Source organism: Stylophora pistillata, chromosome 1 (assembly GCF_964205215.1).
Source record: "Stylophora pistillata chromosome 1, jaStyPist1.2, whole genome shotgun sequence".
NCBI lineage: Eukaryota > Metazoa > Cnidaria > Anthozoa > Scleractinia > Pocilloporidae > Stylophora > Stylophora pistillata.
The window spans coordinates 5,375,001-5,393,788 of NC_142519.1; the positions used below are offsets into that span (position 1 = coordinate 5,375,001).

The 18,788-nt window shown below is 38.1% G+C and overlaps 1 protein-coding gene across 1 annotated transcript in view; it reads right to left on the reverse strand.

Annotated features, from left to right (window-relative positions):
- LOC111324718 (tyrosine-protein kinase Fer) overlaps positions 1 to 18,624 on the reverse strand; it is a 19,659-nt gene extending 1,035 nt beyond the window's left edge. The window contains exons 1-14 of the mRNA XM_022928343.2: positions 18,279 to 18,624; positions 14,997 to 15,463; positions 12,564 to 12,701; positions 11,803 to 11,925; positions 10,754 to 10,808; positions 10,035 to 10,102; positions 9,376 to 9,454; positions 8,778 to 8,876; positions 7,695 to 7,898; positions 5,968 to 6,159; positions 4,210 to 4,594; positions 3,371 to 3,598; positions 3,035 to 3,198; positions 1 to 327 (exon numbers count right to left, since the gene is read on the reverse strand). The exon at positions 1 to 327 is cut by the window's left edge and continues 1,035 nt beyond it. Of these exons, the coding sequence (XP_022784078.2) occupies positions 163 to 327; positions 3,035 to 3,198; positions 3,371 to 3,598; positions 4,210 to 4,594; positions 5,968 to 6,159; positions 7,695 to 7,898; positions 8,778 to 8,876; positions 9,376 to 9,454; positions 10,035 to 10,102; positions 10,754 to 10,808; positions 11,803 to 11,925; positions 12,564 to 12,701; positions 14,997 to 15,463; positions 18,279 to 18,509 (2,598 nt within the window). The 5' untranslated portion in view covers positions 18,510 to 18,624 and the 3' untranslated portion in view covers positions 1 to 162. The remainder of the gene's footprint in view (positions 328 to 3,034; positions 3,199 to 3,370; positions 3,599 to 4,209; positions 4,595 to 5,967; positions 6,160 to 7,694; positions 7,899 to 8,777; positions 8,877 to 9,375; positions 9,455 to 10,034; positions 10,103 to 10,753; positions 10,809 to 11,802; positions 11,926 to 12,563; positions 12,702 to 14,996; positions 15,464 to 18,278) is intronic.
- Positions 18,625 to 18,788: the final 164 nt, after the last annotated feature.

The window sequence follows — 18,788 nt, forward strand, 5'->3', positions numbered from 1 at the left end:
CTCTAAAATGTAAGAAAAATGTGTTTTCATAACAATTAATGATGATAAAAATTAAGGAAACCTTTCATTTACATTACAGTGGCTATAAACTTAAAAGTACATCAGCTTAAAAGACTATAAAAATGTAACACAACGTTAGGGATAAAAAAAGTTCCAATTAAATCAGATGTATTCTTGAATTTGCTTCAGCCTTCTTAGAATTTCCGTAAAACGTGGCCTACCGTCAGGGTCAAAATTCCAACAATCCTTCATAATTTGATAAACTGCCGATGGCGTGTCTTGTGGGGCAGGCATTCGATAACCATTTTCTATCTTGTCGCGGGCTTCCTGTGCAAGGAGAAAAAAATGCTAATTTTACTGCGCGAAGTGACTAGCCTTCAAACATGCGCTATGGGCGGCCTTCACCAATAAGAAAAAAAGGATGTTAAATAGATCAGTAAATACAAAGATGGTGTAAGGATCAGCTGCAGGATAGTATAGCTAATAAAGGAAAGGCATGGCCAAATTATAGACAGTCTAGGTTTCCTTCCTGAAACAGAACACCCTAAACATAGATAGTTTAGCCAAATGATAAACGGTCTAGTTGCCCATGTCGAGTTGGAACATGAAATTGTGAAATGGACCAGCTAAATTGCAAATAGTCTAGCACTCATATGCAACACAGTACACAAACGGTGTAGCTTTGTGTCAAATGACTCAGGATAATATGGAGTAGCACAGCGTACGCACAAACGGTGTAGCTTTGGGTAAAATGGCTCAGCATTATGTCGAATGGTGCATCGTACATACAAACAGTGTAACCCTGCGTGAAAAGGCTCAGCGTAATGTGGAATGGTACGGCATACACACAAATGGTGTAGCGTTGTGCGAAATGGCTCAGCGTAATATCAAATTGTAAGGCATAATGTCAAATGGTACAGCGTACATACAAACAGCGTAGCGTTGCGTGAAATAGCTCAGCGTAATGTGGAATGGTACGGCGTACACACAAACAGTTTAGTGACGTAACGCTACACCAAATTCGTGTGTACGCTGTGCCATGCGACATCACGCTGAGCCATTTCACGCAACGCTACACTGTTTGTATGTACGCTGTGCCATTCTACATTACGCTGTTCCATTTGCGGTTTGTATTTTTGGTGGTTTCGGCGAGATAGCGATCTGCTGGGGGGCATGACGTCATCGAGTGTGAAGAATTGCGCGAAACCATCACATTGTGTGGTCGCTGTGTTAAAGAGCCTTCACTTCGCCTTGCCGTAAAGCAGAGCCAATTCGGTAAATTTCTCCTATTTTTTTCCCCAGCCGATATTGCTTTTATTTGTTTTCCTTCATGAAAGCGTTAATTAAAATAGCACTGAACAAGACTTGATTCTACCACGGTTTGCCGGCCTCCCGGTTTCCCACAGTTTGCACACGTTGGTGTGCCTGAATGTTTAAAGTGTTAAGTAGTGTTATGACGTGCGAGCAAAGTCGAATGCCGAGCTCTCTTTTCTTTTCTGACTCGCGCTTACTTGTCAATGCCATAAAATAAGTAAAAAAACGTGCAGACATAAAACAGGGTGGTAAAGGGAAGGGAAACTGTCCTTCTACAATTCACGAAATATAAAATCGGCTTAAGGTTACTACTTCCCACCTTCGCAACGCAACGAAAACTCAAGCATGTACTTTTGTTTTCAAAGTATTTGGCAACATTAACTTTGTTCTTTTCAATGAGTTTTCGTTGGAGAAATTTACCGAATTGGCTCTGCTTTACGGCAAGGCGAAGTGAAGGCTCTTTCACACAGCGACCACACAATGTGATGGTTTCGCGCAATTCTTCACACTCGATGACGTCATGCCCCCCAGCAGATCGCTATCTCGCCGAAACCACCAAAAATACAAACCGCAAATGGAACAGCGTAATGTAGAATGGCACAGCGTACATACAAACAGTGTAGCGTTGCGTGAAATGGCTCAGCGTGATGTCGCATGGCACAGCGTACACACGAATTTGGCGTAGCGTTACGTCACTAAACTGTTTGTGTGTACGCCGTACCATTCCACATTACGCTGAGCTATTTCACGCAACGCTACGCTGTTTGTATGTACGCTGTACCATTTGACATTATGCCGTACCATTTGACATTACGCTGAGCCATTTCGCACAACGCTACACCATTTGTGTGCACGCCGTACCATTCCACATTACGCTGAGCCTTTTCACGCAAGGCTACACTGTTTGCATGTACGATGCACCATTCGACATAATGCTGAGCCATTTTACCCAAAGCTACACCGTTTGTGCGTACGCTGTGCTACTCCATATTATCTTGAGTCATTTGACACAAAGCTACACCGTTTGTGTACTGTATTGCATATGAGTGCTAGACTATTTGCAATTTAGCTGGTCCATTTCACAATTTCATGTTCCAACTCGACATGGGCAACTAGACTGTTTATCATTTGGCTAAACTACTTATGTTTAGGGTGTTCTGTTTCAGGAAGGAAACCTAGACTGTCTATAATTTGGCCATGCCTTTCCTTTATTAGCTATGCTATCCTGCAGCTGATCCTTACACCATCTTTGTATTTACTGATCTATTTGACATCCTTGTATTTTTGGTGGTGACGGCCGCCCATAATGCGCGTTTTGGCTTCTCGCGAGGTCCACGGGATGACTGCGATCTGTATGGCGTGTACGTGACACCCCCTTGCAGGCCTAATGCTTACGCCAGGAGCAAAGCGGGGCGGATCAACACGCGTTGACTTCGCGTAAAGCCCGCGAGATCATCTTGTTTAGCAGTGCTAATGAGAGCTTGATCGCAAGAATCAACAGGAGTACAATTCTTGGAAAAAGTTAATTCTGAGGGAAAACACATGCACAATAACCTCCTTTTGGCGCGAATAGGTGCTTAGACATTAGTTCGCTAACGTTACCTGTTCCGTGATGCGAAAAGTTTTGTAGGAGCAAGCTCGAGAAAAAAAACTATGAGCTAAGAGAAATAAGTAATGTCCGTTTATAGTAAAATAATTTTCTAACTCTTCGTTTTCTCACCCTGTTATTCATTCCGGGGTAAGGCACATTTCCATATGAGAACGTCTCCCAAAGAAAAATACCAAAGCTCCATATATCACTTAATGTTGTGTACTGGAAGTAATTCAGAGCCTCCGGAGCTGTCCACTTCACGGGGATCTCTTTCATATTCGAGGCTTCATACACTGTTAAGGGAACGTGAGGAAGACTAATTTGTTTTACTTACAAAATGTCGTCTCCAGGAAACCTTGTCCAGAATTTGGGTTAGGATTTCATCGGGTTGTTAACAACAAACATTAGTAGCTACAACTGACCTATGGATATCAGAAATAAGACACAAGCACTTCAAAAGCTTACCTTCTTCAACTTCACGTGACATTCCAAAATCGGATATTTTGAGTAAATCTTTTGTGCCGATCAAGCAGTTTCTCGCCGCCAAATCTCTGTGAATACAATTTTTGCTCTCCAAGTATTCCATCCCAGCTGCAGCATCAACACTGAACTTTAGCAGCTTCTTTGTGTCCAGCTTTGAGCCATTTTTGCGCAAATAAGAAAGGAAGTCACCGCCGGCCATGAACTCCATAACTAAGTAGACGGAAATATATTATCATTTTCATTACCTTAAAGAAATTGTCGTGCCGTGTAAGGGGAAAAGTGAAACCCTTATAGTTTTAGATCAACTGTAGCAGTTGATAAAGGCACAATTACCCTTTTACCATTTCGCCATTTATACACAAAACTGCTTGAGCTGCACTACACATTTCGGATAACAATAAGCTTTCTCCCTCAACACCTTGCCTTCGAATTTTCGGCTTGTTTCACTGTTCACTTTGTCAATTGGTGAATTCTTATGTTTTGCAAAGAAAAATGTTGGCGTTTCGAGTTGACAGAAATATGTGCTGTTCACCACCTTTGGTAATTTCTGTCTAAGCGACGACGCGCGGACAAGGTAAGAAACGTAATGTTTTCAGATTTTCAATTTGAGTTTCTACAGAGCAGAGCTACAGTGAGTTCAACACGAGAACGAATTGATACTTGATTCGCGCGCGGCGCTTTCTCTTTTGGCTCGAGGTAGTGATTTCGGAATTCTGGACTTCCCGAAAATCTACAAATATCAAAACCAGAAAATACTTTTCACGCTCAACGTCAGCTCCTGGAAGATTTGCGTGAAAAAAAAAAAAACAAATAACACTCACCGATTAAGACTGGCTCTCTGTCAGCACACACTCCGATCAACCTCACAATGTTTGGATGATCGTACTGTTTCAAAATATCTGCTTCTGCCAGAAACTTCTGCTTCACTATCGCCGAGACACTTTCTCTACACGATTTGACGGCCACGGGTACGCTTGCTGGCTTATAAAAACCCTTCGTCACATCACCAAAGTGACCCGAGCCGAGTTTCTTGCCCTGAAGAACTATGTCATCCCGATTCATTTCCCATTTGTCTTTAGCGGGTTTGCCCACAGCGGTTACTAATACTGCCCTGGATTTCTTCGTGACATGGACTCTGTTTTTCACATGGTAATCTAGTAGTTCTCTTATACTAGGAAAGCCTTGATCTTCAAATCGCACAAAATTCTAGGGGAAAAATGTTAAAGACATGTTATACTTGTAACTCCCTCAAGAGCAAGCGATTCAAACGACCATACGACTTACATAAGCCGTAAAACTGCGATGCGAATCGATCTTGTTGTTATACCGTTGTTACAAGTGATCATGATGCGAGTCTCTTAAAATCCTTCCTCCCCGAAAAAAAACCCTTTAGGGTACATACTGTAGGATTTTAGCGCTAATAATTTACTCTTGGCACTTCTTGCCTCGTACGGAAACACTAATGTGGCCTTGAATTACTGTAAAATATTGTAAAAGTCTGAGCTTTCGCCGCTCAACGGCATCATCAGGGACGGATAAGATAAAATATTCCGCGAGGGCCGACTAAAAGGGAGAAAAGTGTCACTATACTACTGAGCTAGTGTCACTGTGAGAGGATCCAGTGTGTTAGAACAATAGGTCCGCGAATTGAATGCATTCTTCTCGGTAGTTAAGTGTAGGTTTGTTTTTCCATATGTAAAACGCTTCAAATAGGTGGAGGTTTACCGGGTCGTTTTCCAATGTAATGATTTTGACTTCAATGCCTTTGTAATCTTTGTTTTGGAAAAGTTCGCTTTTCCACCATTTTCGGAACGATTCGCTTGTCGACCTTAGTTGCGGATTTCAAGAAACGCAACAGGATCAAATCGCGCTAGAACTACAGTCAAATTTAACTTTTCTCCCTCGTGTCGATAAAGGCAAAAACGTCCAAAAGAATAAAATCTCGCGCTTTACTGTACGCAAGCAGCCTTCATGTATTGAAACAAGCCACTTCGAAAATTATCACAATGATCTTTAAAATACAGTTTTGGGTGAAACTTGGTTTCAGCTGGGGAACCTTGTTACCATCACGAACTATAAATGTTAGCATGCTTCAACTTGTCGCCAATTTGCATACTCAGTATGTTTGTACACGAAAACAGAACGTTAGCGTGTGATGGGATCTTTCAGTGCAGAGGCCTGCATCCAATTGTTGAGATTCCTCGACCGTACCAAATGTATAAAGGGGATGGGTTTCCACAGAAACCGTGGAGCTGCGTCGGTGAGAGATAATAACAAGGTATTTGGTTTTATCAACTGAGTTGATAATGAAAATTTGCCACCGCAAAGAGTTTCAAGGCTGACGCTTCGAGCGTTAGCCCTTTCGTTAGAGCGAAGGTAACCAAATGTAAACAAATGTAAGCCTGCATGGTTCACAACTGCACCCCAAGTCCACTGTGCTGATTGCACATCTTGTAGCCGAACGTAGACTCGGCCAAAACTAATTGCGGGAATCGAAGTAGAACTAGGGCTAAGGGCACTTTAAACACACCATCTCAGAGAAGAAAGGATACACATTTGATTAGATAAGTGCCACTTACATCGTCTGATGATTGAATAATAAAATGTCTGATTTGATCATCACTCCGTGTGGACAGAACAAACTGACCGGGCTTTGTGGAACTCTCTCTGACGAGGTAATCTCCCTCATTTTTTAGCAGGTTGGGGACATCTTTGCGGTCAATCGTGCCATGAAACCACATTTCTTCTTCCAGAGCAAGATCATCATCTGGCTAAAGATAATTAAGAAACAAAGTGACATGGAACTTCAAAGCTCCGGCTGACTGTGTTAACCAGAAAAAGGACAATTCGCGCCAGAGTGCATCCCGATTTCCGTAGCATAGTTTTAATCTTAATTTAATTATTTCCCCCTTTCCCCTCCCCGGTTGGGATGTCAAATCGTACTATGATACCGGCCAGTATTTCGTCTTATTATCCAACTACACCTGGACGAGTACAAATAACGCCATCGCAAGCGAAGAATTGGATTGTAGTTACGAAAAAAAAAAAAGTGGCGGACAATTTGAATCATATTTCCGACGACGAAGAGTTGGATTGTAGTTACAAAAAGAAAAATGGCGGACAATTTGAATCACATTTCCGACGACGAAGAGTCAGAATGGCTGGTAATATGGATCCAAGTTTATTAGATGAATCGAACGAGGAAAACAGCTAGACGACCAGGAAATTTCTTCATTTATTGAAGCTAATAGAAACAGCAACACGACAACGCGCCAATTCCGTTCCGCTTCGTATACTTCTGTCATGCACTCCACGTAAATAAACATCCGCGAAATTCGCCCGCACTGAAATAACAGTTTGGCGTGTTGGATAATAAATAACTTATTAGACGTTTAGTTGTGTAGTATCGCTGAGTATTTTTACTCGTTATTTGTATTTTGACTCGCCCTACGGGCTCGTCAGAATACGGCACAACTCGTAAAAATACTCAGCGATACTACACAACAAAACGTCTAATAAGACATATAGATTTCCTCACCACCTTGCTGGCACCCCAATATAATCCTGAGTGGAGAGAGAGGCACTGAATAAATTTGAGAATCGCCCCCCCCCCCCCCCAAAAAAAAAAGGCAACGGACAGTTATTTTTTGGGTCGAACGAACGAAGTATTTACATGGATTTCAAAACAAACAAAAAGGCACACGAACAACCAAACAAAACAAGCAAGTCTACACTCCCGTTAACAGTGCCATTCGTTCGGTTTCTAAGCGCGTAAGATCGAAAACAACACAGCTCAAGGCAATTTTCATTCGAGTAAAGTGCATCTTCCGGAAATGCATCAGCTTTGATTCAGCCCTTTCTGTGATTGGTTTAGAAAACTTTCGCCATCCTCTCGACCAATCAAATTCACAACTTAAACCAATCGCCACTTGATTATCCGCGTTTGAAACGCTCTGTGTTGACACAAGGTAGCAGGCTTGTTTGAGTTCTCAAACGTTTGGAAGATTCTTTAACTTTGGGCGACAAATTGTACAGCGGATGAGTAGGCAGGCAACTAATCCTCTTTGAGATTGGCCTATCTGTTTTCTCAAGCAAATCATATAGTTATATCTATAGCATAGATATATATGATTAGTTGCATAGATATATATGATTAGGTGTCGTTTGCATGAATCACTTTAGAGTCTCATTAGCTCCATGTGCCGTCCTAATTTGTTCTGAATAGCCGGGATGCTAACTTTCGCTTAACTTATACAACACTCTATCGATATACCTTCTACTTTTAGCAATCTCTTTCTGGCTTTACCTCGATGTATTCTCCTTGAGCACTGTTATCCGAATCTTCCTCATATGACCCACCATTGACCCCTTGTGCCTGAGGAGCTCCGTATCGTGCCGGCTTGTTACTAGTTTTGCCAGCTGATGTTTCTCTTTCCAGTTTCCTTTTCTTGAACAGAGTCGGTATTTTCCTGCCACTTTTTCTAATCTCAGGCGTTGACTGACCAAACTCCTGCAGAGAATCACACCGAAAAAAAAAACAAAACAAAACACGAACTCCATATGGAAATTTTGATAACAGAGTAGACGTATGATGCACGATCCTCACAGTAGAGAGCGCTATTTATGCAATAGCGAAAATCAGACCTGAAAAAAATCAGGCCTGTACGGGATTCGAACCACTGACCTCTGCGATACTAGTAGATACTATAACAAAGTATATATGCATTATTATGAGGGGCTGGTTTTCAAAACCTTTGGCGGTAGATCCCATGTTCAGGAGTGTAATAATAAGGTGTTCTTTACAGCGCGGCAACCAATAGCTGTTTCAAAATAGCATAACCTCAATAATCGTTCATTACCACTCCATCTAAAAAACATCTTGTGGCCTGTAAGGCAAGATCTTACAGCAACATGTACAGTACTTCTCTCGTAATAAGCTTTTCAGTTTGATGATATACGTGGCGTGGTTTCTTCAATCGAAGTTTAACTTAACTGTCAGACCAATTTACCGCAAGCTGTTGAAGGTTTAAATCTTGTGGTTTGATGCTTTGTCTTGATAGAAATAAATGGTGCATACATGTACATACGTCATGGATAAATCAGGGCTCGAAGCTAGCCCACTAGCCACAGACTAGTAGAACTTCAGTTTTGGCCAGTAATTTTCGATTTCCACTGGCCACTTTGGCCAGTAAACAAACTGAAATTGTTGTAACATCTAAGTTGTCACTAGCCACTTGGCTAGTAAGTTGAAAAGTTAGTGTCACGCCCTGAAAATATGACCGATTTTAGAGGAATCTCTCTGTACAATGTGATATGGCGCCTATTCACAGGGCCACAAAACAACAAGTCAAAGGTCTAATTAGCAAGAAGCCATGCATGAATAACTAACCCCAGTTGGCGTTGACCCAGGGGGAGATAGATCTGCAAACTTTGGAGGCTGTGAATTACCAAGTTTATCAAGTGCTGTTGCAATCTGGGAACATATTTTCTGAAATCGTAAAATAAATAAGTTAGAAAATGAAGCATTACCAATGCCAATCTTACAATAATCCATTACTTTGTAAAAACAAAAAAATTAACCTTCCCCCTTTGAAAGGATTTGATGTTTCAGCCTGTAGATAATTACCAATAATTAACTATTTCTTTGAAAAGAGTTGTATCATCGAAAAAGGCAACAGATAAAGTCACACAAGTACAGTCAAGACCACAATTAATGATCATTTCAATGAGGTTGCCACCTTAATAGAGGTGCGCAAAAAGAAAGGTTCGACAGAATAATCATAAGAGTATCAGCTATTTAAGAAAATCTGTATTAGTACTCGTATAAAAACAAAAATAAATTTACATTCTAAAAATTTTAATTAGCCCTTCTCCCAAAAAAAAAAAAAAGATTAGAAAATGACTCCTCTTTCTTCCATTCGCCTGCAATCTGAAGTGCTGGTATGTGATTTAGACATAAAATACACAGATCCCGATTTACTGTATACCTGCAGTTTAGTCTGACTGCACTTGATGTCTTCCACAGACCAGTTTAACACAGATACTGTCTGTTCTTTCTGCATGATGCTGGAATTGAATCAACATACATTTGCCTATATGGTTGGCATTTTTAAAGTCTAATTATTTACCACACAACAATTAAGGATCTTTCACTTCATGTCTCAAAACCAAGATTGTATGAAATTATAGATCACTGGGTGAAGTCCTTCCACAATTCCTGAACAAATCGATTTAAAATTTGTAATGCTGTAATCCTCTCTGTTAAGTCTAGGTGCTTTTGTGGAAAACAATGAAAAATAAGTTTAATAAGAAAAAAAAATCCACTAACATAGTTACAAATGTATCATGAGTTTTCAACAGCTAGAGGATCAATTATTTGCTGAAGACAACCAATTGATCAGTTCTGGACACTGGCAAATCATAATAATTTGCCAGAACCAAGTCCAACAATCAAGTTGCAATTTGATTACCAAGTTTGTATTTCAGAAATTTTCTCAGAAATTTTTCTCTGACAGCTCGGGGAAGTGACTATGCATTGATCACAGCTTTAGCCTTTTGAACACACAAAAACCCACAAACATATCACACACCCTTTGAGGTAGGAGGTTAGAAAATTAATCATTAAAAAAAAATGTCAGCACTGTACCTCAGATTCTCAGCTCCCTCACTCTTAACAGTCTGGAGATCAACAGATTCCTGTTCCACTTCTGATTTCTGTAATTATGCAGTGAAGTATTTCATTATCCCTTAACACTCCAAGTACATACAAAAAGTCATGTAATTATAACCTCTGAACTTTCCATCCTTCATTAAGAATTTCCTATCTGAGAATTTAATTCAAATAACATTCCTTAGTTGGTACTTTTCTTTCTTCTTGTCACATTTTGGTTTAAAATATACTTGTGACCGAGGGAGAAATTACTTTTTGATCATCCCTGGGAGTGAAAGATTGATTTTTCAGTCAAGTAACAATCCAGGGATAACATTATCTTTGACCCAAACCACATTACATTGGACAGATTTAAGGATTTGCACATACTGTATATGAGCATTCTCATATACAATGTTCAAGAGCCTGATTATCCAGTCCAAAAACTGAAAAAGAAAATAAAAAGTCAGAGCAGTTTGGTGATCCTTTTCAAAATGTTCCCTTTTCGTAACATTTGTCTTTTTTTTTTTGTTTAAATCACAACATAATGCTGGAGCATTTTCAAATTTACAAGCATCCAACATCAAGAACATTTCAGAATGTCCTGTTCTCTGTATAGATTTGTGAGGCAAGGAGGCTCTAAAATTTAATTCACATCTCACACACATTTACATTTTAGTGCACAGTGTGTGTGCAGGACCACAGTTTTCCGTTACCTTAGATTCCAGTTGCTTATCCACATTTTCAAGATCCTTGCAAAGCAATGCTCTCCTAGTGATGAAAAGCAATGTCATAAAAATTCATTCATGCAACTCTTGAAATGGCTTACTGTCCACACATTGTAAAACTTGATAAGCATATCAAAACAACTCTAGATTGAGCTGTAAAACAACAAAAAGTGACCGAAATACCACCTTCAATAAGTTTCAAAGAACATACAAAATTAATGTAGGTAATGAAAAGTAAGCAAAAGCTTTTCCAGAAACTTTATTATGTTGCTGAAGTATTAAGCCAGTTATTCAAGGAAGTGTGTGATTTTGTGAAGCCTGACACCTACGCATCCTGTCAAAACCTGGTGAACATTAAAAACACTTTAAAATGAAAATATTGAAGGGCAGCAGCCAGGATGAAACATAGTTGAAATTTAAAAACAATCTCTGGCAAAAATTATTAAAAACAACAAGCTTTCAACTGCCCGAACCGCAGTCTTCAATGAGTAAGACTTTTTTTTTCAGATACAACTGTACCATTAACACATCCTGTGAGATTTCTTAATTAGGAAGAGTGAGATTCTGCCATGTCCTACATGAACATTTCTTGTACCTAAAGTCCCCTGACAAGCACAGTATAGACACCAGAGCAAATACAGCATTTGAATGGGTGTTTTAAAAAACAGGAAATTGTCAAGGTGGCCATAAATGGATTTGTCTGACGAACAAGGATATTGACAAGAGGAAAGCCTTTGCTTTAATGGGTTTAAATGACACCTGACACTGATAGACTAAATACCCAAATCAAAATAGCTGCTTGGCAACATTCCAACTATCCAGGAGACAAATTTAGCTCTATTTGCCATAGTACAGCAAGAGATGAACTTTCCAGTCTCTACCTGAGGCAATCATCAGGGAGATATGCAGTGCTAGTCAATAGGTTTAATTTGTGGTTTATGGAAGCTGTGAATTCAGTCACATATCATCTCAGAAGTTTCTTTGGTTCTTGTAATCTCTAATATGATTAATAGCATTTTTTTTTATGATTGACTCACTTGTGTTGTAGCTTCTCTAAAGTCAAATCATTGACAACCAGTTCATCAGCAGTAACTCCTGTTGACGTTAATTCTAAAACATTTGGATCAAATATGAACGGCACCACTGGTGAAGGGTCTTGTCTGAAGAAAATATGGGGAAAAAATTATTAAAAAAAAAAAGAAAAGTGACCCTTTTACAATACAGCCTCACTAAGAATTTCAAAAGCACAATGTTTAAGGAAATAGAAAAATTATGGCAATTGTATCGACTAAAATTTTGATTTCATCTTCTTTCAGTCATACTATCTAAGTACGTAAGATTTAAAATTAGGCATGATTTAACATTCTACAGTTGTAATAACAATTCTCATGCAACCAAGTTCACCCCTTGGGTCAAGTTTTATTGTCAAGGACAAAAAAAATCAGTGAAAAAGAGTTGCTGTTACAGTGCCACAAGCAACTCTTGGAGCAATATTGGTGTGCCACAGGAGCTTACTCTTCAAGTGCCTCACTCATGGAGCTCCCAGGGTGCATCTGTGTCACTCTAAAAAGTTAACAGCAGCATGCTAACTTCAATTTTTTTTAGTGATTTTTTTTTTTTTTTTTTGACTTGCCCAACAGACTTAGCCAAAATGGAGGGACTACTGGAAGTCTAGGACAAAACAAACAACGTGGCACCACTAAAAATTTGTAATCATGTGTGCACTCTGTGGTGTAACCCAGAAAGTACAGAATGATGTAATTGTGCTTGTAAACCAAGAACTCAAAATATTGAATACCTGAACTTGCTTATAAAAGAAGAGTATTCCTGCTGCTTCTTCACTTCATTAACACTTGTTTGTACAACTCTGCTTGATGACAAAAACTCTTCACGGCAGCAGTTTGTGAGATTAACCACATCTTGGAGAAGATCCTTCCTGCATTGGACAAAGTAATCACAATTAGTTATCACCAGCTAATTGCATCTCAGTTAATTGTTCAATATCTGAAATCCAGCTGATTGGAAGTGAGTTGAAATGTGGCAAGTCTGGGGTTTACCCAAGTGGGTTTGCTAGTGATCCTGAAAAGTGCAGTGTACACTCTTAATTAAGCTTACTCAGGACAACTGGAGAGGGGCATTTCTAGACCTTTTCATTGCTTGTGGCGAATAAAATGTCAAACATATCTTACAGCCATTCAATTATCATGAAGAGTGCACTCCAAGCTGCAACCAATTCATTCGCTGGGACCAAAACCTTTTTTGCAAGCTATATACAGTATTCATGTAACAAGTTGTCAAATTTAAACTGACATTAACTCCATTTTTATGGTCTGATGTCAAAGTAAGATAACCATTCCAAAGAATAGTGCAGCTGTTGTTTTTAGAGATTTTGCACAAAGGGGAAAAGTTTCATAGAAAACACAAACACAACAAATATACCAAATTCATATATCTGAGCTGCGGTTATAGAAACGTATTTTGTGCACGATCCTCACAGTAAAGAGCACTGTAAAAGCAATAGTGAAGATCAGACCTGAACAAATTCAGGCCTGTACGGGATTCTAACCACTGACCTCTGCGATACTAGTGCAGTGCTCTACCAGTTGAGCTAACAAGCCAACTTGGAGCAGGTCATCAAATTAATTCCACAAACCCATAAGATGATATATCAAACACAACGAATATATGAAATTCATATATCTGAACTGCGGTTATAGAAACGTATTTTGTGCCTGATCCTCGCAGTAAAAAGCAAATAAGCAATAGTGAAAATCAGACCTGAACAAATTCAGGCCTGTACGGGATTCCTGCTCCAAGTTGGCTTGTTAGCTCAATTGGTAGAGCACTGCACTAGTATTGCAGAGGTCAGTGGTTCAAATCCCGTACAGGCCTGATTTTTTCAGGTCTGATTTTTGCTATTGCGTAAATAGCGCTCTCTACTGCGAGGATTGTGCATCATACGTATCTATAACCGCAGTTCAAAATATATGAACTTCATATATTCATCGTATCTGATTTATTATCACGGGTTTATTACGAATCAACTTAATGGCCTGCTCCCAGTTGGCTTGTTAGCTCAATTGGTAGAGCGCTGCACTAGTACTGCAGAGGTCAGTGGTTCAAATCCCAAACAGGTCTGAATTTGTTCAGGTCTGATTTTCACTATTGCTTAAATAGTGCTCTTTACTGCAAGGATTGTGCACAAAATACATAGAAAAAAACAATAAAACATGGCAAATATTTTATGAAAATGCTTATCTTTTTTACTCTACTTGCTGAATCAGAGTTAGTAAGGAAGTTAGTATACATCTAATTGCTCCCGTGATTATAGATATATGCATGCATTCTGAGTGGTTGAGGATTGCGGATTGCATCATATCTCGCTATGATCTCCTTGCACAAGGTGATTATAGCGGGGGTTCTAAATTTCAAAATAGCTGCCTGCTGTTTTGTCAATGTTACCCTGGAAGCAATAAAGCTGATAGAAGAAAATTCAATTTCGAAGAGCACAAAAGCTGTAAGTTTGGTATAACACTTATCAAGAGAAAGAAAATAATTATAAAGTTATTGCTATTTGAATTAAATGAAGCTGTCAAATTTACAAAAGAATTCAAAAGCATCTGACCAATTAATATTAAAACAATTATTCACCTGAGGTTCGCTGAATATTGTTGAATTCTCCTCTCAACTTTATCTCAGGGATTGTTCAACAACATTTCATCTTAAGTGAATACTTGTTAATAAATACTCCAAGTTACAGTTAACTCTCTACTAACAGACACTGGTCAGCAGATGGCATCATGTATGAACACTTCGTTCGACTCCCCATTTTGCCTCCCAGTCAAACTCTGTATTTACAAATTCAGACAGACACTCTCTCTTAAGAAGAAGCATATGCTTACCTCTTTTGGCACTATCTTACAACTATGAACATATTTTTTTGTACTTTTGTACATTGTGTTGGTGATGGTCCCCAAGCATATATAATTATAATTAATGTGAAGAAACATACACATCCTCTCAAAAAAAGTTATTTCAGACCTTAGCAGATTCTAAATCAACTTGGCTGTAATCAGTTTGCAAATGACATGAAATCTGATCTTTTATTTCAGGTCAACTAACAGGACTGAAAAAAAAAATGGTTGGGTCACCTGAGGGTACAACTGTTGAATCAGATGAATACACACAGTGGCAGAGAGCAAATATACAAATACAGACTTATCTAGCTTACCATTCAGCAATGTATTCCTCTTGCAAATATTGAAGGGAATTCAACATTGTTGGTATAAGAATGTCATTGAAGAACCCTTGGTGACAGTTTCCAGATTTCAAAGCCAAAACATAGTCATTATGGTTCTGATGAAGTTTAAGAGTTGTTTTTACATATCTATCTTTGGATCTTTCCCAATCCTTGCTGCTGAACTTATCTTTTCCAAGAACTTCCTCATATTTTCTTTTGCTTGATTCAGCCTCTTTCGCATTTTCTTGGTATGTTTTCCTCAGTCTATCAATTTCATCGGATTCTTGTTTGAAGCCACTCTCAATTCTAAATCTTTCATTTCTGTACTTTTTCAGCAAGTTTTTCTTGTCCTCAATGAGTTGTTCCAATCTTTTCAAAGTCGTAGAATTCAAGATGTTGTTAAATTCTGTTATCAATTTTGCCTTTTTTTCACTTTCTGTGATATATGTTGACCACGCCTAACAGGAAAAAAAATGGAGTTAACTTGAGCGCTAATTTTCAAATTTGAGAGGTTATAATTAATTTTGAAGATTGAATACTGAAAACAAATAAAAATTACATACATTTCAATAAACCTCAGGGCTTGTCACTAACAGTAGCCAACTAGCCAGGGACTAGCAGAAATTTTTTGGCTAGTGGTTTTCAGTTTACACTAACCAGCAGGGCTCGACACTAACAGTAGCCCACTAGCCACAGACTAGTAGAAATTCAGTTTTGGCTGGTGGTTTTCAATTTCCACCAGCCAGTTTGGCTAGTAAACAAAGTGAAATTGTTGTAACATCTAAGTTGTCACTAGCCACTTGGCTAGTAAGTTGAAAAGTTAATGTCAAGCCCTGAACATTCTACCTTATAATATAATCCCACACCCATTCCCAGACCCAGTGGCTTGAGACTTGCATTAAGCTGTAACACATGGAGAATGGCAGGGAGACTACTTAATTGATTGCAATACATCATATTTAGTTTTTGCCCTACCCATGCCCTACTGGGTTTAGTTTGTATATTATGGTATGGACCATGGGCTCTAGCTTGCTGTTGACCTTTCATTTTTTGCCACATTTCCATTCGGTCTATAAATCTCTCAAACCAGATCTTAGGATGAAGACCAAGCTAAACCAGATTGTCTGACTAGTCTGATCATTATTTCAAATCGGATGAAGCAAAACCAGATCATACAAATCAGATAGTATGGATTGAGACACATTAAATGGAGTTAAGGGATCAAGTCGAACATTTATTCTACAAGGTTAAAAAAAGAAATTAATACAGAAATTAATAATTAATACAGGTTACACAGAATAGGAGTATTATAAGAAACCATAAAAAGACACCATGATTTGCCATAATTGACCAGTTGATTTTTACAAAAACGCACTCACAAAAACTACCAACATTGATTTTGGGAGATAAAAATGGATTCAATTTTACTTGAAAGATTATTCATAGTTTTATCTCAGTGATTGTGCTTTAAGTGACCATTCAATTCAGGTAGAGAACAATACAAACAAGCCGTTGAAACTTTGAAAAGGATGAACACAGCTGCTTAATGAAGGTGACTGTCTCAAAGAGGAGAAAATTAATGTAATTAAGGGGAAAAAATTTGGGAATTCAGGGTCACTGCTTAATACTGTGCTGTTTAATACAGATTAGACAGTAGTTCTTTCATTCCCAAGATAACATTTATTTATTAACTCTCCCTAATTCTAGCTATCAATCATTCTGCATCTTATGAAGGTTTCATTCCATACGAAATTAGCCCCCAACAAGTTTGACTGGTAAGAGAGCTATACCTTTATCATACATCTAGTAGTTGAAAATAAATTATTGGCATTATCGTATAAGCATTCCATGTTAAATTTCATTTTTATTATTTCTAAAAATTATGATTTTGCATATTATTTAGAGTTGATTGCTGATGGAATTAGAATAAAAAGTTACAGAAATATACATGTACTATGCAAGGCACAATTTAAAACAAGGGAACACCTATCCCTTGCTTTGTCTGTCAATTTTGCATCATGATGAATGTGACAACATTGAGAATGGCATGTATAATGCATTTCATGTCATCAATTTTTTAAATACAATTTCCTTCATTTATTTTCTTTTCATTTAAATGTATATTTATGTTGTGATCAAACTGAACATGTTACAACATGGCTCCGTTGAAGTGTTCTATGGTGAAGCCATTACCAACTAAAACAGAAACTGTAGATTGAAGCACTTAATTTCAAAGTGTTTAGAATCCAAATTATATTAAATATGTTTGAAACCAAAACTTATATCAACATGTGGTGTAAAGAAGCAACAGGCTATGAAGAGCAGATGGGTTTTAAGAGACATCACTAATAAAATTGTACATGAACTGTACATATATTAAAATAAAACAGTCAACACATAACCACTCTGCATGAAAATCATAGTTTCTTAGAAATAAAGAAACATCAAGGAAAAAGGACTAGCAAAAGATTCATTTTATATTTTATTGGATTTTCACAAACTTACATAAATTAAAATTGGCAAACAAGTTTGTCTCTGTTAAGATAAAGCAACTAACCATGAAAAATATTTAAGTAAATAAACACTCATTATTTTGCATTCATAAATATCACGTTTTCTGAATGTTTTTCATTTTCCAGCCAAAATTCCCTCACTTCAAATAAACTGTTTTTAAGAGATATTGCTGCGCTTTTGTAGGAAGTTATATTACACTCAAAATACCGGCCTGAAAAGCATCCTGATAAATTGATGATTATTTCTTAAAATATATATATTATATACTCAGTGTAAATATTTTGAATTATTCGCCGATGATCTGTTCTAGAACGGTCAAAACCCCATTCAGCAACCAATCAGCTAGAGAAATGCAACCTACTTCATGAGTATCTACGAACAATAAATGAATCGCTGACTTACCTACAATTGACCTGGATCAAAAAGCAAATAGGGTTCACGTATATTATTTACAAAGGAAAGCTGATGTTTATGTTAAAAGTTAAAACGTGATATGAGACTTTGAACGGAGAAATGTCAGATTTTATGCCGGACGGAGAGTCAAATGATAACTTATCTCGGGCTCGTATCCAGAAAAAATTGTCCAAATATACCGATAGCTTGTATCAAGGAAACTACCAAGATTTCACATTGTTTCTTTGATAATAATTAAGCTTCCGATTCATATCACCGTGTGATCATTAATATAAAATGTGATCAAATCATTTAGAAGCACACGCCGAATGTCTAACAAACGAAACTAAGATTGAAATAACCCACCTTTCGGACCGGGCTCTCTTTATCACTGTCGGTGATTACTTTCGAAGCAGTGGTGTTGATTCTGGTCAAGGCTAACGCGTACTCTAGTTCCACTTTAGCTCTCTTATTTAGGTATTCTTTGACATGCTCCAGATGTTTTAGTTCGCTTTCCATGTGAGACACAATGGCTTCATGGCCAGCTTTGAACGGCAAATCTACCGAAAATCGAAGATGCTGCCCTTCAACAGTCATGCTTTAAAATATGGCTAGAAACGCCCGAAAGATTTGTGGTATTTTGGATGAAAACAATCACCGCATGCTGATGTATATATTCAGACGGCACTTTAAAGGAAGAGGCTTCCGCCTTAGCTAAGATTGCAAAGAGTCATGGGATGTTCAGCAGCCGCGCCTTTGCTTCAGTTTCCGAGTTCAAGCACACCAGATATCACACCAACTGTTTACAACAAATAAATAAATAGTAATGATATTAATAAGATAATAATATTTATAATAATTATAATAATCTAAAAA